We start from the raw sequence: 21,880 nt of genomic DNA, 5'->3' as shown, positions 1-21,880 counted from the left end.
CCAGGACGCCTTGATGCTATAGGAGCTTGACAGTACTCAGTTGGACAGAGGCACTAAGCTGGGGGCGGGCGCTCGTGAGGGTGTTGCTTGTTTCTCTAGCTATTCTCTAGCTATTGCTCTTGGCTGCACATTAAGTGCAGCACCAGCACCTAGTTTCCTGCAAGTTATTGGTTTCCTTTGCATCATCTTACGTACCACCAAGTAGTACGAAGTGACACAGTGAGGGGAGCTCTTTCCTGAAGTGTAAAGTATATTAAAACAAATGCTTAAAATTCCAAGCCTGTCGTGCTGAAATTGTAAGGAACTATAAACCTCTTGGCAAATATTCATGTTTAGGTTAAACACACGCTTTCCACTGCAAATATACTCTCTCCGTAATATGCTTAGGCCATTCTCAGTGCAGAATTCCATCAAGAAGCTCCTGGGGACACTCAGAAGGATCACAGCATGGATTTGGCTGCATCTTTCATTTTATGTGCAATTCTGCTATTGGACACATGAAGATCTTCAAAGCAATAGTCCTCCTTACTCTGCACACTAAAACCCCTCACTGAAATTAGAATTGGGAGCCTCGCAATGGAGTTCCAAACCGTCTTTAAATAAGAAATATAATGCTAATTAAGCTGGGTTTTTTTTATAAAATACTTTATTAAGAATAATAAGAGTAAACAAGGTTACAAAAATACCAACTTTATTAACTAATGAAGATGCCGTTAATTACAGAAGATTTGTAATACAAGTTATAACCACAGTGTTCCCTTTTCCTTAGGCATTCATCTAGTTGTATTTAATGGGAGCATCATTTTTCCTACTTAAATATGAAAAAATACTCTTATCATACACTGAATTCCATGGGCAGCTCCCTGAAGTTAGATCCCACGCAGGGAAACGTCATAATGCCCAAGAGTATGTTTAAAAAGGAACACTGTAAAATTTCAGGGTGAAAAGCCATGTTAGTTCCTGCCAGCAGCCCCAACATTCATAAAACAATAATAAACCAGTGCACGTGAGAGAGGAAGAAAACAATTGGTAAGGATACAAGGCTAAACAACCAATTCAATAGGTTTCATACCGGTTCCATGGGGGTCAACTAGTTTACAACCGGCCTACCAGAAGGATGGCGATAAAGCCTCGCCTCCTGTTGCAGTTGCCCAGGCGTTGAGATTCTGTGTGCTCTTCAGTGTACAGGGATGCATGTAGTTCAGTGCACGGCCATAGGGAAAAGCACTGAGCAACTTTCAGCCCCCGCTATTTTGACAATCACATTCACTGATTTCAAGGGACATTTCGCCTGAGTAGATTTTGACCCTCAGAGATATATTTGGACCCTCGTCTGAAAAGCTCTGACTCAAATGAGTAGCTCTGTCAAGTACATTGGCATTACCTGCAGCAAGGGTTTGCAGAATGCCTCAGAGAATTTTAATCTTAAACTAAAGAAGATTTCAGCAGTAGCAGCAAAAATCTAGACCAGTACATTCCCAATGAGAGCTACAGTTTCTCTGAGGGTCATGAGGTTTATGAGAGAAAAAGAGATAGGGAAAAAAGCTTTTTTAAGGGAAGAATGTTTTCATTAATGAAACAAAAAAGCGTCAGCCAGTTCCAATGCCCAAGGAAAATCAGTAATTAAGTCAAACTAACTTCAGTAGAACAAAATCAGCTTTTAGGTTTTAATTCCAAAATTTTATATCCAGTTATTACATTTTTCAGAGACCAAGAATTAGTTACAGCAAGGAGAATGAAGATGAAATTCAATGAAGCTTAAGAGTGTCCTTAGATAAGAATTTAAGTTCTGTACCCTTTAATTCTAATATGAACAAAATCACATCTACAAAATGAAGTCCAGATCTTGCTGAAGTTAGTAAGAGTTTTCCAGCAATTTAGATGGGCACTAGATCAGGTTCTCTTGTTATTACAGAGAGAAAAATGTTAGAACAGTGAAAAAATATCTGTAGAGTGTCCTTTCTTAAGAGAATCCTGTAGTTATAACAGTTGCCTGGTACGGTACCATTGGTACCAACAAGAAATATTCACAGGAATAAATGAAGTACAAATTCATTACCACATATCATTATTCTTCTCTTCCCTTGCTCTTCAGAGTCTCACGTGCCCTCCATACTGAGACAGGGAGAGCAAGAGCACCTGATAAGCAAGTACATACAAACATGTTAAGTTCTGGAGCATCAACTCTGCGCAGTTTATTTTACTGAGGCGCTGCCCAGAACAAACAGGTAAAAATCCTTACACGTTGTCTAACAAAAAACAGTATTTTTATCATATATATATATATGTGTATATATATATATAAAAATCAGTCTTCTGCACAGCAGAAGCTTGTAACTAAAATATTTTAGGATTTGATTTTTTTAGATAGACATAACAAAATGCCTGCAAATATAATACAGTGAGCACATAACAATTCTTAGAATACAAAGAGTGAACATGGAATTATATGTTTTATCCACATTCTACTTGTGACTGAATTCAAAACTCACTCGGAGTTTTTTAAAAGTCTCTCTTAAAAAGTTAATCCTTTCAATAAGATATGGTCAGTATATACTGAGTAAGAATACACTCTTCACATACATGGCAACAATTAACTGTAAATGCAACAGGCTACATCCTGCCCTCTTTAGGCCTGGTAAGTAAGAGAGACCAAAAGAAGCATAAAGCCTTCAGAGGCAGCCAGAATAGATCAAGACAGACTACCTGCGTAGCATCCACAACCTCAGATCCGCTGTACAGAGAAGTCACATCTCGTCCAAAGAGACTATTTACATCAGGAGGAATTTCAGAAGCTCTGCTTACTGAAAGACTTCTTCCTATGTGCCAGTAGAATCTGCTGGATGCTTGACACAAATCTCAGCAAGCCAAGCCACTTAAGCATGGGCTGAAACTCATCCCAGCTCACCAGGAGATTTAAGCATACTTGAGTCCCACTGAAGTCAAAGTGCACTGCTGAAGAAAATAATTTGGTGAGCCAAAATGAGGGCTGCCTCCTACGACAGCTCCCCAGAACTGGTTACTCTCTGCCAGGGCAGAATTCAACCCTGCGTCTTCTGAACGAAATGTCCTTTTATGTGTCTACACCACGATGTCAGCTTAGCGGCTATGCAGTTAAATATGATACGCGAACTATACAATTTGCTACTGGAAACATATACAATTACATAGTCACAAGTGAAGTAACAGTGCAGTTACTTATGAAATTACATGTACAGTAGTAAAACTAACAATTGGATATATGTTCTATCAATTTTTGAGAAATTACAGGGTAACTGGTGCCAACTATAACAACGTATTTGTATAATACTTCCAGCCATACAACTAAATGCCTAAAGGAGAACAAGCGCTTTTCATAGATGCCGATTATTTGTTCCCTTTTCCCATCAACATAAAGGAATATGATGGTTCTACATACAGGCACGAAACACAAGCTACTAAACTATTGGTGATGTTTTCCATATTACATACAAGATCATATCAATCTCTGCAATAATTTTATTACCCTGAAAGGAATTATACAAAGGATATAATTTTCTCCAAATCTAGGTACGGTTTTATGAAAGATCTCAGGTCTCTGAAAGACTATTAATGTATAACTTATTTTTCCCAGTATTAAGTCTCTCAGCCAGGTGCCAGATTCAACTGTTCTTTTTCCTGCTGTAAGTACAGAGTTACTTTCATGAAATAACTAGAATCAACTGAATTTTTAGCACTTGTCTGTTGAGAAAAATTTGGGCATATTTGATTGAAATTTCTTTTAATGGCCAAAGTCTGCCAGTAGCTAATCAGGGTTAATTTTTCAAACTGTATTAAATACTCTCTTTACCATTGTAAATTCACTATTATTTCTGGGACGAACTTTAAATAAATGATCCATAGTTTGCTAACGAATCCACTTCCATGTCTCTTCCTTCATCCAAAAGTGTTTTTGAGATATCTCTTAGGGGACCACATACACACTGAAGGAACTAAGTGCAGAACTAGAGTCTATAAGCACTGCGTTAAAGGAAGTGTTATTGACTTCTATGAGAACTCTGCTTATGGCAGGCTTGTCAAAGTCCATCAATAATGAAAAGATTAATTTCTGAGGAGACTATTTTTTAATGAAGTATTGAAATCTTTGACCTCTTATAAGGGGGAAAGAGAAATATGATCATATATGCTGTCCTTGACAGATGTATCTATCTCTCAGTAGGTCTTTTGTCATATATGAAGAGAAATATATGGCTCATAGAAAGAATAAGATGTGTTAAATAAAACAATAATTTGTTTCTCCTTCTAAGATAATCTGAAGAGCAGCATAAAAGAGGTCATATGATCTATTTCTACAAAACCATTTATCATCCAGTAATAATATCTTTGCAAAATTGTTTACCCATTCAAGTATCTTCAGGAGATATGTCACCATACTTGCATATACTGTAAGTCACTCCAACATTTATAAAACAACACTGATAGACAAAAACACCAAAAACACCCATAAATATTAAAAGAAGCTCAAAAAACTTGACTATCAAGTAGTTAAAAAACTGTTGATCTTTACATTACACATTAAATCCATGCTGTCCAAAGTCTTTCTTTGAATTGAAGTTGTTGAGTTTTTCAGGGTTTTCTGTAGGTCATCATAATCTTGTGTATCCACCGAGAGTAATATGAGACCCGAACAAAAATCCCAGGACGATTTCGAATGGCACATCCACGGCCAGGAACAATGACACCAACTACTATCTTCAGCCTGTTTTGTTCACAAACCAAGGGACCACCATAATCTCGCTAGGAAAAAATAAACATAAAAAATGTCACTTCTGAAAATGCTTCAAGCCACAGCTCCCACTGTCTACTATTGACTGGTTTATTTTGGGGATGACATAGCTCAATAAAAAGGCAATAGAGTTATTTGTGCCATGGGACAAAAACCAGCTCCCAATGTCTTTTTCACAATCAGTACTTATGTGAACCGTTGTCAAGGTTGGCCTTTGACCTTTGGTTGCTTCCTATGCAAATTAAACCCTATGGTCCATCTTCACATGTTATTCTAGTGACTTCAGACTACCAGATCTTACTCTCCTCTTTCAGCTACCTGCAAACGTAATATTTGTTTCTGTGTGCATAAACCAGATGAGCAGAAAGTGAGTTGGCTAATAAACATCTTTGTTCTTATGACAGACTTCTCATCAACTACTGACAGAGCCAGGTTAATATCCTTCTGTCAGTCAGTCATCTTGCAAGCCCCTAGGATGAGAATCTATCCACACTAATTGGGGCGGGGAGGTGGGGTGGAATCCCAAACATAGTAAAAGGTAACATTTTGTAGGTATAATTTTGACACATAACTTGTTAAAATACTCTTTTTTCATTATTCTGAGTAAATGAGATATCTATGCACCAGTACACTCATTCAGTGAAAATTTGGGAGTATGGCCAGCCCAGATCGGGGTCTTATTTAGCGCTAAAATACATCCAGTTTAAATTAGATTGAAACGGTAACTTAGATACATTAACATATATTTGGGACTTGAACACAGACACTGCAGTTTTTGTGCGAAAAGTACACCAAACTTAGCAAACTAGCTGCAAAACTAGACAGTAAATGCTCATATCGGATAGTGAGACATTGTTTCAAAAAATAAAAGCTGACAATTAGCATTGTATTCTCTCCGGATCACCAGAGACACAACAATGCTTGACCTTTATTAGGTTTGTTGGGTTTTTTACTGACTGATTGCAGATTAGTTCCCACGTGAACACTGAGCTATGTCAGTGCCATTAGAGCGGCTCATAAAACACTTTCAGGAGTGGAGTTTCACCTGCCAATCTGATTTTGTTTCTCTGCCTGTTCTCTGCTGAGGAAAGTAGCTTCAAAGGGGAACTCGGGGAGCAGGAAACCATGCGGTGATTAAGACAGATTGCTAATATTAATTCAGTCCATTTCTTCTTGCAGGGGAAAACAAAGTGCAGGATCCCCAGCAGACTTCCATGCAGATGTTTCATTTATAAAGCCTGACATATCTAAGAGCTCATTTATGATTAAATATTTGATTTTGAATAAAATATTTTGCAATAACAAAATGATCCTTTGGAATATTAATAATAAATGGAAGAGGACTCAGCCTCATGAAGACCTTGTTTCCCCATGGTTTGGTAGTACCCCTGGGTAGGGAAAATTTCACTGCTTGGTTAACAACAGTATTAGGAAATAATCTATTCTACTCCAGATATTAAATGCATAATAATACTCATGACTGTCCTCCTTCTAGACATCATCTCATCAGGCACACTTTCCACAGAAAAAATGATATCTTCCTGTAATAAATGATTTACAGCATTTCTCCTCAGATCTCCACCACCAAAACTAGTCCCAAGCAAAACTGTATCAAACTGTACTTTCACAGAAGTTGTTCTCCCGTCATCACTGATATGTTGCTCGGGCTTAATTAGGGAGACCAAATGCTCCAGCCTTCTCACTAATGCTGAACCTCAGTACCTTTTGGATCTTTCTCCTTCCCTCACAACTTTATCAACTCCATTGAGCAGTGACTTTTTGTGTATTTTGCATGCAAGTCCTCATCTAGCTAAGTAGTTACATTTGCTCCAGCCTTTTCTTTCTACTCATTCAAAGTATACTGTTGTTCCTAGCACGCAGCCCATTCTAGCCCTTATTATACAGAACACCAATTTGTCTAGTCATACGATTACATTTAACATTCATGTAAATCCTTTACTGGTTGGTGGTACGGTGAAATTGAAGCAAAGGAACCTCTTACTGCACTCTGTCAGAAAATAGCTCACCAGAAACACAAATAATTTTCCAATGCAAAAGAGTAAAATATTTTTTTGTGTACATGTTTAATGCAGAGAGAATAACTATAAAAAAAGTCTAGTCTATTATTTCTGGGAAAGAAGTAGCCAGGTTGATGGCTCCTAAGAATGTATTAGGAAATGTGATATCTACCTCACAAGGCCCAGCACCGACGGTTTCAGCCACAGCACAGATTTCTGACTCATTCACGGTGATCTTCCCTTTGAGATATTGGTTGCATTTCTCATTTCCCAAAATAAACAGGTTTGCTACCCGCAGAAGGCCATCATAGTTAACTACTAGGATTAAAAAGAGAAAACATTATTCTATTTTAGGGGGAAGAAAAAAATTGAAGATGCAGTCTGGATAAACTTACTCATGTAACCTCAGTTCTTGTACTTTCCAGTACTCACGTATTTGTCCACTGTTATCATGTATTTGTCTTTTGGATTTCTTATATTAGCTACAAATGAGATTTGCAAGAAATTTCTTTGGTGCACGTCTCTGTTCAGTTCTCTGAGAATATCTGGAGAAGTTTTTTCTATTAATAGAAAGCGCTAGGTAACTGGCTTTGCTCTTCAGCCCACCACCAGCTTGCCCTGTCACGTCACAGAAATCAAAAAAATGAGCCTGAGAATGTTATCACTCCCATCAGCGGAGCAAGGATTTTGCTCCCTGCCTTAAACATGAGTTAATGTGTAACAGGGCCTGCCATGGCCTAGGGAAGGATGTGTGACTTGAAAAATACTGCAGCAGAGCAGAGTTTTTCTCGTTCTGTGCTGGCTCAGCTATACTGAATGACTTTGTGCCTGCGAGGGCAGAGCCACAGCTTTGTGCAATCTCCATTCATCAGTGTGAAGGTCAGGAAGCAGGAGCCCTGTGGAGTTTGCTCTTGTTCTACATGTCAAAAGACAAGTCTGTAACAGGCTGCGAAGATAAATAAAGGGCCTGGACCTGCCTGTTCTCTGCACAGCCATCAAAAGAAAATGCCAAGCTTGCCCTTCACTGAGTTGTTATCCTGCTTTCCTGAATTTTTTTTTTAAAAAAAAAAAAAGGATGTAACACTTCTTCCTTCCCTGACTAGGACGCTGTGAGGATTATATTAAGTAGTGCATAAAATATAGTACAAAGTCCTTGGATGACAGATGTTATGTATTTACTGCATTATGTAACTCCACAGCACTGCGAATTCCTTATCAGTCCTCTTAAGCTAAGCTTTCCTGTGATGCTGTACCGTGCTCCAGCCCAAATTCCCTATATCCCTGGCAGCCTTTTCCCCCCAGAGGGTGGCTGACATGGCCATGCTGGGAACATCAAAGGCTGTCATCTGGGAGAGGGTTGGTACAGATTACTTGCCACCCACAAAGAAATGCGGAGTAATGGTTAAAAGGAAGAGAGCCTCAGAATTGCAGTCGAGTTTCTGCTCTGCTTCCAGGACAGCGTGAGTATGTTGCTGCTGCTTACTCAGGGTCTGTGGCAAAATGACATTTGAGCACAGCAATTAATGGAGTAATTATTGTCAACTGGCAGCTATTAACTTTATCATCAACACATAATTAGCCAGATATAGTATTTACCAGACTAAATAAATGTCTGTTCTCCCACATATTTGTATTTACTTCACACAAAAACTGTGTTTAATAAACATTATTAAGGTTGCAAAGTCAAGTACTCAAAAGTTAGGAAATGCCAGACTTAGGGCTGCCTGTTCATCCTTAGTTCACTGTTTTGTGTGTGTTAATTATGTCTTTGATTACATGATTCTGTACTAGCTTTTCCAAAGGGCAGCCTGCTTTGGGATAGAGAAAGGGACTGCTCAAGTAGGTGAATCAGAATTTTTTCCAAAAAGGGTTAGAGCTTTGCAAATCATTTCTGCCATATTTTTTAAACCTGTAGAAAAATATTTTTCTCTAGTTCATTCTTTGAAATGTTTGAATCATTTTGCCTGTCACTGAAACAAAACAAAAACAAACAAAAAGGATGGACTAGTAGAAAATATTTCATATTAAATGATCTTAGATAAAATGTTCAAAGGACACAGTTGGACAACTGTGGTATCAGGCAATACCAGCAGCCTCACCTATAATGACAAGAGGAAGTAAGCTGTCAACGTATTCATTTAGTTTTTAAAAATAGTTTCTTACATCCAGTGTATCCCCATCCATAAACACTGCAAGTGGTCTTCTCTGGAATGGTACATCCAGAAATGGGCAATCGGATTATTTCTACAAAATTTGTCAATATGGCAGGTCTGAAAAGAGAAAGCAAATAATAGATATAATGGATTTTACTTAACCTTCTAAAATGTATCTTTAAAATGACATTAAATCTATTATAGACCACAGCAATTAAAAACTGTGCCAATTCTTTCCTTTCTTTTCCATCTTTGAAGAATATGATGGATTCTTCTACCTATTTTTTGTGCTACAGCTGTTAACTGTCAAAAGATTTCTTGAAATGCTGTCACCACTTTCATGCTATTTAACTTGGATTTTCATCTTAAAAGTAAGTAATGATGACATTTCATTTAAATATATAGTTTTGCTAATATGGAGAAAATTTAAAAGCTCATATATACACAAGGATCTCAGTGTCAATCTGGTGCTTATTCTATAAATTAAAGCCATATACTAGTCAATGTGGGTTGTTTGGGGTTTTTTATTTTTATTTTTTTTAAAAACAAAGAAACAAACAAACAACAACAACAGGAAAAACAGTGTAGGCATGATTTTTCAGAAGTAGCATCTGTTTTCTGAGTAAGGTAAATGAACCTGCATTTCTGCATATATCAAGTGAAATTTCTTACAACTGTAAGTTTACCCCATGGAGACACCATCTGCAGTATTGCAACAGCAGAGAACTGCATTTGCAAACCTTATTTAGGTAGAATCTCATTCATCAGTTGAAAATCCTGGCATTGGCAATAATAGCTACTAACCTGCTGAGTTTCAGTAAGACCAAATCTGACCCTGCAGGGCCATAAACCAACTGGGAGATATTCAGAACTTGTCTGTGCTTCTCCTCTCCCTTTCCTTTGATATTATGGACTCCAAGCCAGGCTTTGTAGTCTTTCAAATCTTTGTACCTAAACGAGGCAAAGGAGGTTAGGATTTTGCTGAGTATATAATAAAATAACTCAAAAAGCTCTGCTTAATATGATTATGCTAGAAGATCTTAACTAATACTCTTCACTAGAAATGGGTTTATGCTGCCAACTGCTATTCCAAAATCAACATGCTCGGATGTAGGTTTTTGGTCTGAAGCCACTACATAATTTTATCTTCAACTGTGACTAAAATCTAATTTTTGTTTCCTAATACTCTCCAAACATTTAGATGCTTGGACAGTATGAACCTTTGAACTTTTTGAGATTTACCCAATTTTTCTATTTTATTCTGTCCAGTTAGCAGAAGCATGAGATTATTTTTATAGAGGCAATTGTCTAACCATTACACTTGGAAAACATATTTATACTGCTATGTAAAATAGCCAGAGCTCTTTTAGATTAACAACAATAATAACAGAAAATACCAAGGTCCCACAGGACTTTTATATCAGAAAAGCAGTGCTAAAGCCAAACAGGAGGGAAAAATGCTGCATTTAAGTTGAAGAAATGTTGTGCTGATAAATTCCCGAAAATAGATGTATTTCGATATAGCAAAGCTACAGACTACTGTACCGAGAAGGGAAGCACTGCCTTGCTGTTAGAACCCACTCTTCCTTTATCAAAGTACCTCCACAGATATGCTTATTCCTGGGGGGTGGGGGGGGAGAAAAAAAAAAAAAAAGAAATGTTAGTTTCTACGTAGTCAAAATTTAAGAGAGTACTTTTGCTCCCCATATGTTTTTGCTGACTGACAGCCTGAGAAAACATGGCTCTGTACCTTTGCTCTACAGTTTCAAAAACAATAGTAGCATGACTTTGCGGAGATTTTCTCCAATGTGTATAAACAAGCAGGAAAGAGAAATTCAGTTATGCTGTTCATTTAGTGGTTTCAAAGTTGAATTTATAATGAGACCTAATTTTTTTTCATTTTTTTTTTTAAAAAAGCAAACTAATTCTTTGTAATAGGAACTGGACTGAAACATTCAAACAAGTCCCCAAACTGCCACCAGATGTAAACAACATTTGGTCATTATTCATGTAGGTATTATTCAAAGCATTGACCTCAAGGTGGAGAGTTCCTATTTGATTGCCAGCCCTATGAGATTTCTGTCCCCACATACTTCAGTTGGAAACAATCTGCGACGTATGACATCCTACATGTGATTATAGAAAACCTGCAGCATAATATATCAAGTAAAATTAAAGCAATTAAGCATGACAGTTCTTTAAAAAATAAGAATGACTGTGGAATGCAGATTAATTAGTTTCCTTCTTTGTGTCTCCAAAATCACATTTATTTTCTGCAGCTCTTTGGAAAGTGAATTAGAATTGTCAGCAATTTGGGAAAAGCTTAAAATCTCACAATTTATAAATTCAAATCACACAAATGTTCAAAGCTTTGCAAAGAACTGCTGGAAGGAGCCCAGACTCTATATGGAGTTCAAAGACAGCAGAATAGCACAGATGCTTGCCTCCTTTTTTTCTTTTTCTTTTTCTTTTTTTTTTTTAATTATATTTTGATTGAGGAACAAAGTATCTGGTCCAAAAGGCTGGATTCTTTTTTAAAATATAGATTTTGCCCATTTTTTTTTTTTTATAAAATGTCACAATCAGGAGTATAAATGTGTTCTTGCATATTATGTTTGCTTCACTAATTATCAAAAGAAATTTACAAGATTGCATCATCTGCTTTGGAAGATTGACTAGCACACATAGGAAGGTTAAACTTCTTATTTAAATGTGGCACAAATCCAGAGCGGGTTCCATGAAATAGATGAAATTTATCCAAATGTACCTAAATATACCTGATAACAGAATCTGGATCAGATATATAAGAAAATATGTCATTGATTAATTTAACATTTAGAGGTGGACCTTAGTTGCTAAATATCAATCCAAGTTTCTAAGTATCACTAAGCCTTTACCGTTCAGACATGGCAATTCCATTTTGAGGTGTACAGTTAGTTTTTTGCAGAAAGTCCTGGAGTCATTAAGATTTTGTTTCAGACAACATTCTATTTGCTGCCTTGGTAACAATGCAAACTAAAACTACATGTTTATGCCCACATGTAATACACAAAAATATCTTTTTGCTGCTGGAGTATTCCAGAAATCCCTTTTTCCTAAAATGGGATTTCATGCAATCATTTAATCACTCATCTGCTTAATGGAACTTTGCTGCATAGCACAAAATCCAGGTTCAACTAACTTAACATTAGCTATTTAAATATTAGGCACCAGATGTAATTCTCCTTACGTAGGTAAAAGTCCTCAAACATCAAGGCCGCTTTAAAAACAGTGCAAAGATAAACTTTTCCAGAGATTGCTTCAGCCCACCTATCTGGTTATTTATTCTAGGAATAGAGTGATGTTCCTCTAGAAATGTCTTTCTGGAGCATCCACTAGACTTTCAGACAGGTCTAGTTCTCATTGGAGCTCATAAGATGCAAAGACCATCAAGGATGGGAAGGACCTCCACGATTTCTCTAGCAATGAAGCAATGTAGAAAATAGGCTTTTTATCTTTGCTTTTATCCCATTTTTTCATTTAAGACCTATTTTACAACCTGGTTTTAAAACAGTTGACAAATCATAAGCTAATAGCGGTGAGCTGTACTTTAGTCTGTACTAGCAGACAAAAGCCCCTTATTTTTTCTTTTTTTGTTTCATGATAGAAGACACAGGGCTGATGCACGAGATACATCTCCTGTTACACATTAATGATTCACACTTCTCCAGCTGATGAGTTATGAACTAGAGTAATGGACACAGGAAACTGTTATTCTGTGTTCTGGCTTTTACACAGTAGCAAAGTAAGAACTGCCATAATGTAATACATATTTCCAGCTGTACATGTTAGGGTCTTGTTTTACAAAATTGAAAAGGATTTCTTTATAGCTCCTACTTTTTTTCTTTCTTTTTTTTTTTAATTTTTTTTTTTTAAACAGACTACATTTCAAATGCATGCAGTAGGATGAGTTGAAAGCTCAATTTGAGGTGGGTATATTTCCTGAATCCAACACTTCACAACTAAATGTACTGCTCTTAAAATTAAAATATTGATATCAAACTCAATTTTTTTGGTAACATTCTCTAAAATAAACAGTTTCATGCTGGATGCTAAGCCAATGGTATGAAAAGGTCTGCAGTAACTAATCGAAAGAGCAGAATGCTAAGAATGCTTTACAAGCTCATGTGTGCAAGGTAGCAATAATGACCGTATAAACATTTCACTGATGGAGTGAATACTGTGGAATCACTTGATGTTCCAGGAATGATGATTTTCTGCTTTTACAGAATTTAACGCAATCTAGAAGTGTTCTTATTATGGTCAACATTTTCTACAGTTCCAAACCAAATATCCCAGTAGATGTATTGTCTTTCTAATCAAAGGGATAGTTACCTGTATGTCAAACTAACCACCCATCCTTCGTTAGTTTGTGTTGGGATTCCATTTACAACTCTCAAATGTTTTGTTGAGGCACAAGGAATGACAGTATCTGAAAGCAGGTCCAGAGATCACATTTTACTAAAAACAGCGGTAGGAAACCTGTACAGTTGCACATAAGGACCACAAGAAGGTCAATATTCATTATGAATTAACTTTCCTGCGCTAATGAAATATATTTCTAGAGCATCAAAACTACTTCAGCGAAGCTGGGTCAGTCTATATAAATATACATAAAACACACATATTTAAATAGGTTTATTATGGAGATTTACACAGTTATAAAGCAAACACTGAAAACCATTACCATATCTCACCACTGGCAAGACAGGAAAGTGAGCATAGATAAAGGAGTATAATAAAGCTATTTTACATTTTCCTCTTGTAAAACCAATTTTTCCCAAACTCTATGTTTTTTTATATCTTTAACTGATCTTTCTCTTTTTTCACAATCGGAAAGAAACAGCTAGTCTTAGAGGATACAATACATTCACTGCACAATACATCTGCAAACTTACTTACCATCCAAGCTGGCCGTAGTAGGAGTTGTATCACCTTCACCTAGACAGACAAGAGATATCCATAATACAAAATTAAAACACATCTAAAAATTGAATAGAGTAATAATAAACAGCAAACGGCATATTGTTATTTTTAATAGTTCACACCGTTTTAAACTTCAATGATTTCTTTAATACTCTGCTAAAGCACAATTTGGAAAGGACTAACAAGAAGGCAGAATTTCATTCCAATAGAATGAAATAAGAATTAAACATTTTGCAACAGGAGTTTCAAGCATTTTTCTTCTTGGCTGAATCCTGAGTACATCAGGCTACCAGTCATGTTCAATTTACGTGTTTCATTCGAACAAGCAAATGCTGAAAAATGAAGTTGCAACTTTTCTATAAACTTTCAGGAACTATGTGATGTCATGTGATTAAATCCAAATCAGATTTAACGAAAATTTCTCATTTCCTTAAAAACCTTTGAAACTTCAAAAGGCCTTTTATGTTGCTATCAGCAAAAACTTATCCTTATCAAAACGTGTTCCCCAAAATCTGGTTTGGTTTTTCCATCTGGTCCAAGCCAAAACACAGTTACAATAAGGTTGCTTAAACTTGGTTCAATTTTTTTTTCTTCAGTGAAGTCTGCAGAATGACCCAGCGTTATGAGCAGGTTCAGTACACACAGGTGTAGGTACTGAAAATTTGCACAGGCAAAATTTCAACAGTCTCCTCCAACCAGATTCCCATCATTAAGAAAATGTGTATATATACATATATATAAAAAGGCATACAATTATAGACATAGTTAATTTTCCATGTGTATGTATACGCATATGCATGTGTATGTGTATGCATATGTATATGTGTAAGAATGCATGTATACATATAAATAAATAAATAAATAAATAAATATCAGTATCTAAGTGAGCTAGTAGTAGCTTAATACTAGTCCACAGAAGTTACAATTGTAAAACCAACATATTCCAGCTCTGGAGTTTGATTCCAGAAATCATAATACCCACCATTGCCATACACCCTACAAATGTCTGCAGTGAATATTTCCTTAGGAATTCATAGATCCAGGTAATGAACTCAGAGTGAATAATATTTATATTTCTTCAGCTGTTGTTCTTTACCTACTTTGACACAAATAACCTTTTGCACAGTTTGTTTATTCTTCACCTAGATGCCAAAATATCACCTGAGACTTCAAACATCACCTCTTAGGGATGCTGCGGTCCAGACTATGAGGAAATGCAGCAGATTGCTGCCAGGAATGAAAGTAACATTAACCTTAACCTCTAGAGATCACAGCCATGCATTCAAAAGCCTGATTTATCATTTAAATGTTCTCTCGGGTTATACAGCACAATGATTTAGAAATAGGAATTTAAGAGAAAAATCTTGAACCTAAATGTGAATCGCACATTTTTCGGCATAAATCTTTTTCTACTTAACTTCAGTTTATTACTGAAGTCCTTATGACTTTTAATTCTGTTTATTTAAGCTATTTAGTTTTTAACATGCAGCTTTGGAGGAGGGATGTTCCTAATTCTTGTCGGGAGTTAAATCATCTGTAAGCAGAATCTATATAGCACATATACATATAGTGAGTTATCCTAACTTTACAAACAAACAAATGCAGAACACACAAAGAGATTATGAAGCTTGTAGCTCAGAAGATAACTGTCCCTGGGTTTCTTGAGGCCACAGCCAACATTCTGACCACTAGACAGTTCTTTGTCTCCGTCCAGCCCTCATTCAATAGCTAGATCTGTTGGAAAATGTTTGACCATCTGTAATAGCTCTTTTATGCTCCTGCTGCATAAATAAGCCTTGAAATCTCTAAGCTGGTCAAGGAGAAGGACCCCTTGTTCAGATATTGCACAAGCAGCTTCTGTCCGTCCCTTTTCAGTCATGCACGATTGATTCTTGATGGACTTACACATTTTCTGCTGCCGCGAGTGACAACAGAAAGGTATGCAAACACATGTGACACCGTGGCTTCCCTGGGACAGCACAGTTGACAATGCCCGAGGCATACCAAGTACTCACATCGAGAAATAGGGCAGTAATCCCAGGGAACGAGAGGATCATCTGTATAACACCAGGGACCATGAAAATCATCATCTGGATTGCGGCAATAGTTTTTCTTCAGTTTACTAACATCTGGTTCTCTGAATATTTGTATATGCCTACAGGGAAAAAAAATTCAAAGTGCTGAAAAGCTTTATACTATAGCCCAAATTTTCAAAGGTTAAATGTTGCCTTGCTCCACACTGTAATATTAGCTGATTGAGAAGCCTACAGGTCAGAGTTTAGGGCTGGTTAAAATCAAAGGGAAGATGAGACCCAAATATTTGCTGGATCTGGGTCCAAGTTTCCTCTAGTTGGTATTCTAAGCACCGGACAGCTGGGAGATTTCTAGATCTTCCACTCAAGCTAAAATCCCTGGATACCCTCAGGAGGGAACTTTACACTGACGAGAAGAGTGTCTGTGTTGCCCTTAGCAAATCTGCAGGTCTCTGGGAGCACAGGCACCCTCTCCCTGCAGATTAGCACAAGGGAGCACAGAATCTGCAAAGAATGCTGAATCTCAGGCAAAGGAAGGACAAATGCAAGAAAATTAGCAAGTCTGAGCAGCAGGCAAGGAGAAGGATGAATGGCTCAGAAAAACTACAGTCATAGGTCACCTAAGTTGCAAACCTACATGAGACAGTTTAAAGGTGAAACTTTGGGATGAAAATCTGAAGCAAAGATATTTATTTCTGACTTGTCAGACAGAAGCTTACAGGCTTCCTAAGTTACAGCTGCACAGCCCTTTTAGTTTGTAACCAACCATGCATGATGCTTCTAGCACATCCATAACCAGAGTAACTGCTGAAGTGAGACAGATAACTCTCCAAAGAAGTTCCCAGGTGGAAAATTTGCGGGAGTAAGAGAAGAAAGGCTGATCTGTGCTCAAGTTTATACGAACACAATTGCATCAAGCATCCAATTGCTTCAAGCTGTTTTATTCACAGGTAACTGAAGACTTATCAGAGCTCTCAGAAGTCATGAACTTAAACCTCTGCCTCCTTTACATGGACAGGACACTGGAATATTTATGCTGTCTCTGACCCTGTGTAGGGAAGACCACATGTAGTCCAATAGGTGGTTGCAGACAGTGGCACTAAAGCCTGCCTCTTGCAATGCAGCTTCCCCAAAGGCTGACTTACCAATTTACATGCCTTCACCTGGCTGACCACCAAGTCAGCCGCAGGAAACTGGGACAGCCAAATTCCAGAGGGCAATGCCTAACACATCGGGCACTATGACTGTGGTGATCATGAGCGCTAACTCAAGAACAAGTACCAAAGGTAATACAGAGATAATCACATCTTTAGAAACTAAAGGAAAACAAAGGAAATAATGTTTCCATCTGGGCTGCGTAATATACCCAGCAAAATTTTTTGATGAATCTCTGTCTTTGTGTGGTACCTAGAAGTCATTGTTCTTGTCACTCCTGAGATTTATTAACCTATGCCTCTGAACCAGCAAAGACAACACTGAGGATCCTGGCATAACTGAAAAAGTCTTGAAAACTCACAACTTCTTTTTTACTTACTGCTGATTTGTTTTTACCTTAACAAATAAATTAAAAGTAACTTGACATTTCCACTACTTGAATATGAAGCCAAATTAATGATAAACAGAAATTTCAAGTCACTTTAATGGCATTTGATGTCAGTGTCATTAGATGATAGACTCATGATTCAGTTTCAGGTCACAAGAGACCTTAGGTGGTTTCAAGTCCAACCTCCTGCTTGAAGCAGCGTGAGCTATGAGATCAGATTGATGAGATAACAATTTCCTATTTTATTCCTGCTATCCTCTCATAGAACAAAACTTTCAAGGACAAAGATGGGGTAAACCAGGTCAGTAAACTAAACACTAAGAAACATCCCAAAGCCTGCAATTAGTGGTTAGCCCAAACAAAGACATGTTGTGTAATATATTTAAACACCGAGGAGGAAAAAAAAAAAAAAAAAAAAGAAAAAGATACTAAAAACTCCAGGGCATAAGTGGCTGTTTTAGAATCACTGCAGAAGAAAAGGAGATGCCATCTGGAGGCCGTATTTACTCAGAACTCACTGAACCATGTTGTTCTATTTCGTATGTACACACCTACGTAAGTCTTCAATATTCTTGTCCCATGTGGAGCAAGTTAGCCCAAATCTTGTCTTGGATAGATTCCCCATGTAACTCTTGCCATTGCCACGATAACAATCTGAATAAGAAAGTTGAGACAAAAAACATGGAGTGTGATTGTGCAACACTGAAAAGAAAATGCTTCCATCAGTAATCCAAATAATTAAAGGCAAGTGTTATATTTAGCAAACACTATACAATATAAATCAAATCAGAAGGAAAGTGGGAGAAAATTTTCAAATTTAGATACATAATCTCCTGCTTGAGGCCTTCATTTTCAACACAGTAACATTTTAAATTTTGTCTTACTTAGATAAACTGGGAAAATTTCTTTCATAAATAGTTAGTTTATGGTTAATTTAGAAGGGTCACACAAAACATTCTAAAAGTTGTCAGGAGCGGTTTTATGCAAAACAAAGCAAAAATGCCCCCTTAATCCTGCCTCCTTAAAAAACAGGCACTCAGCCTATTTGAAACAACTTACCTTTATGTAGATTCTGGATACTGGCAACAGTATATAATTCTAGATCTAACTTCTACTTTGGCAAAATCAAAAAATCAACATCACTTTAATTTTAATGTAATTCAAAAACTTGCCTGTTCACTCCATCAGAAGTCATGTTTAATTCATAAGCTTTTATCACAAGCCTTTTTGAGACTTTTCAAGAGGATTGTTTAAAATGATCACTACTATAAAGACTTTTTGTACAAAGTATTTCATTTCATATTCATCAGTATTTTTACTTTTTGATAATTGATACTTCACAAAAAAAACACCGAATGAAAGTCAAAGTTTAATCCTTTCTCTCACAGAACTCTTGCAACTGCAGCTCTTCAAATTTTAAGAGAAAAAATGGCTAAAATTGAAAGGTGGAGATCTTAATGCAGCCTGATGTAGGGTCATAGGTCTGAGGTGTCGGCCTCGGTTTGTGCTATGATTGACATCAGTTCTCATGATGCAGTAATACTCCTTAGAGTAATACCAAGACCTCCTGGGAAAAGCAACATTTGCCTGAAGACTCAGAGTGGACTTTGCAGGCAGAGGTAATAACTCGAAGCTAAAAGGCTATACGGGAAGTCCCATGTGGTTTTTTTTCGGCTCAACTTCTTTTAGACAAGGGGGTATATGGAAAAAATAAATTTAAAAAATGACATTTGGTGGCCTCATATGCAATTATAAAAAGACTGTGAGACAAGGAAATCATTTCAGCTCCGGAAAAAGGTCTTTCAAATTAAGAAAGGTAAGACAGTGGAGCAGATCTCCAGCTAATATAAAATGGCACACAGATTCACCTTGTCTAAAAATCAGATCCAATAGCAAATCTTTGCTGCAGCTTTCTCTGCTGGAATTGAAACATGAACTGAGAAATGAATCTCATTTACACCATGATGAATCCCAAGTATGCAAATAAAGCCAAAGCGGAACTACAGGTGTAATACAGATGTACTGAGAACAACTTCTCCAGTTTTCAAGCCTGCTTATCTGCCGTTTGGAACAGTACAGCATTCACTTATCGCTCTTCCCTCTGTTACCTTGTTCATTTGATACATCGCACTTAGGAATCTGGGAGCAATAGCCAATACGGATGTTTGGGTCAGTGGTAAAACACCAAGGTGATTCAGATCCATCTGGATTTCGGCAGTAGTTCTCCCTCAAATCCCTATAAAAATAAATATGTTAGCTCACAGCAGGGATAAGCTAAAGCCACTGATGCATTCTATTGCTTTTTATTATGAATTAGTAATAATATAGGCTCCTTAAGGTCTGTATGTTACTGATCAGTGTCAAGTGCAAGGAAATGAGGAGCCAGTAAGAACACAGCATCCAGAAAAATATAGTAATTGTAACAAGAATATAGTTATGGGAATTCGCTTTCAGTGGACCTATGTTTTGACTGGATATAAGATTCCATTTGAAGATTAACAATATTTTCAATATAGCTTATTTTTATTCAGGATTCTCCAACAAAATTTGCATGAAAGCTGACATTGGATACACCTGCAATGCATTACAAGTGCTTTTAAATACAAACATTACCCAAGTGCTTAAAATTCCCTGTACTTTGAATGATTCTGCTGAGTTTAGAGAAACAGAGTCCTGTAGACTGTCATTTAAGAAACCGAGCCTTGGAATATAAAAAAATGTATATTGAAATTCTATACCACTGTTACCTTTAAAGTAAAAGTTAGCCACAAGGGAACATCTTTAAATGTCTCTCACAGCTTGCATGAAATAGTCAAACCTCTTAAAAGTAAGTTTTATTTTCCCATCTCCTGACAGTTGTTGCCATGTTCTGTGCATCTCCATATTTCACTGTATTTTTCCATCTGCAGTGCTTACTGATAATAGACTATGGAAAGGATGGGCCTTATACTGTAATTTTTACTCATGTGAGTGAGTGGTGCACAGTTGTACTGGCAGTTCTGTTCATTTTACTCAAGCTATTAGCCTGAACAGCTACTACGCCCTCAAGCATCGGCTGAATAAGCAGTTCTAATGTTAGCTCCTCTACACTGCCAGGAACATTGTTATAACCGTATGAGGGCCTAATGCTGCCGCAGCGTTAACACAGGCACAGCTCAAATTGGTTTAAGAGGTAGTTTGTCTGAGAAAAACCTGTGGCATCGGGTTCAGGCACTAACTTCCAGGCAAATTCAAGGTGGTCCTGAGACTGACAGAAGGCTCAGGATCAATCCGATTTTCCATTACAATGATGATTGTTGCGTTTTCAGTAGATGTGTTACAATGCACAGTATTTGATCAATAAACTGAACAATCTCAGTGAAGAGATTAAGACAACAAAACTATTTTGCCCAAACTACTATTGTTAGAGAGATAATCCAAACTCAGACTAGAATCTTTTCTTTACATTGAAAGATCCACGCTATTAAATTCCAGCACAAGCCCAGACTGATATTTAGCTAACAATAAAGACGTTTGGTACAAACCAGGCTGTGGGTCCCTGCTGGTCAGCTAGGTTTCCTCTATGCTCAGTGAAAAAAGGGCTGAAAGAGCACGATTAAGGTAACTGCCTAAAATAACTAGATTATTCACATCCTGGGAGTTTATGAACTGTAGAGAAAGGTTACATGACCAGTGGTACTTCAGGTAAATGCAGTCTGAGTCATGCAAGTACATTTAGCAATGAGACAGCAAAAGGATTAAAATAACAGAAAATAAAAAGAAGTTCTGTCAAATACTATAAACGTAAAATATTGCCAATGAGATTACACTTAGGTAACATTTAGGGCATATTAAGTTAAAGTCAGTAAGCAAACTGTGAACAACGACTTACCTCCATGAAAGAAAAACAATACTATAGAATCCCAGAATCATAGAATAGTTTAGGTTGGAAGGGACCTAGGTCACCTAGTCCAACCCCCCTGCAATGAGCAGGGACATCTTCAACTAGATCAGGTTCCTCAGAGCCCTGTCCAACCTGAACTTGAGTGTTTCCAGGGATGGAGCATCTACCACCTCTTGGGGCAACCTGTGCCAGTGTTTCACCACCCCCATTGTAAAAAACGTCTTCCTTCTATTTAGTCTAAATCTATCCTCTTTTAGTTTGAAACCATTACGCCTTGTCCTATTGCAACAGGCCCTGCTAAAACATTTGTCCCCATCTTTCTTATAAGCCCCCTTTAAGTACTGAAAGGCTGCACTAAGGTCTCCCCAGAGCCTTCTCTTCTCCAGGCTGAATAAGCCCAACTCTTTTAGCCTGTCCTCATAGGTGAGGTGCTCCAGCTCTCTGATCATTTTTGTCACCCTTTGGACCAGCTCCAACAGGTCCATGTCCTTATGCTGGGGACTCCAGAGCTGGACACAGA

At 37.3% G+C, this 21,880-nt stretch overlaps 1 protein-coding gene across 5 annotated transcripts in view; it reads right to left on the bottom strand.

Annotated features, from left to right (window-relative positions):
- Positions 1 to 690: 690 nt before the first annotated feature.
- Positions 691 to 21,880, bottom strand: part of HGF (hepatocyte growth factor) — a 62,297-nt gene continuing 41,107 nt past the window's right edge. For 2 of the 5 annotated variants that reach the window (XM_074573689.1, XM_074575511.1), the window contains exons 9-18: positions 19,586 to 19,713; positions 18,029 to 18,131; positions 15,917 to 16,056; positions 13,878 to 13,916; positions 13,311 to 13,407; positions 10,482 to 10,556; positions 9,741 to 9,887; positions 8,947 to 9,053; positions 6,956 to 7,101; positions 691 to 4,776 (exon numbers count right to left, since the gene is read on the bottom strand). In XM_074573689.1, the coding sequence (XP_074429790.1) occupies positions 4,606 to 4,776; positions 6,956 to 7,101; positions 8,947 to 9,053; positions 9,741 to 9,887; positions 10,482 to 10,556; positions 13,311 to 13,407; positions 13,878 to 13,916; positions 15,917 to 16,056; positions 18,029 to 18,131; positions 19,586 to 19,713 (1,153 nt within the window). In that variant the 3' untranslated portion in view covers positions 691 to 4,605. Of the gene's footprint in view, positions 4,777 to 6,955; positions 7,102 to 8,882; positions 9,054 to 9,740; positions 9,888 to 10,481; positions 10,557 to 13,310; positions 13,408 to 13,877; positions 13,917 to 15,916; positions 16,057 to 18,028; positions 18,132 to 19,585; positions 19,714 to 21,880 lie in introns of those variants that run through there. The other 3 variants (XM_074574614.1, XM_074576414.1, XM_074577302.1) reach the window with 3 other exon arrangements.

The sequence above is a fragment of the Larus michahellis genome, chromosome 1 (assembly GCF_964199755.1).
Source record: "Larus michahellis chromosome 1, bLarMic1.1, whole genome shotgun sequence".
Lineage (NCBI taxonomy): Eukaryota > Metazoa > Chordata > Aves > Charadriiformes > Laridae > Larus > Larus michahellis.
The sequence above is the reverse complement of the archived record's forward strand: the minus strand, read 5'-3'. Positions and strand labels throughout refer to the sequence as shown.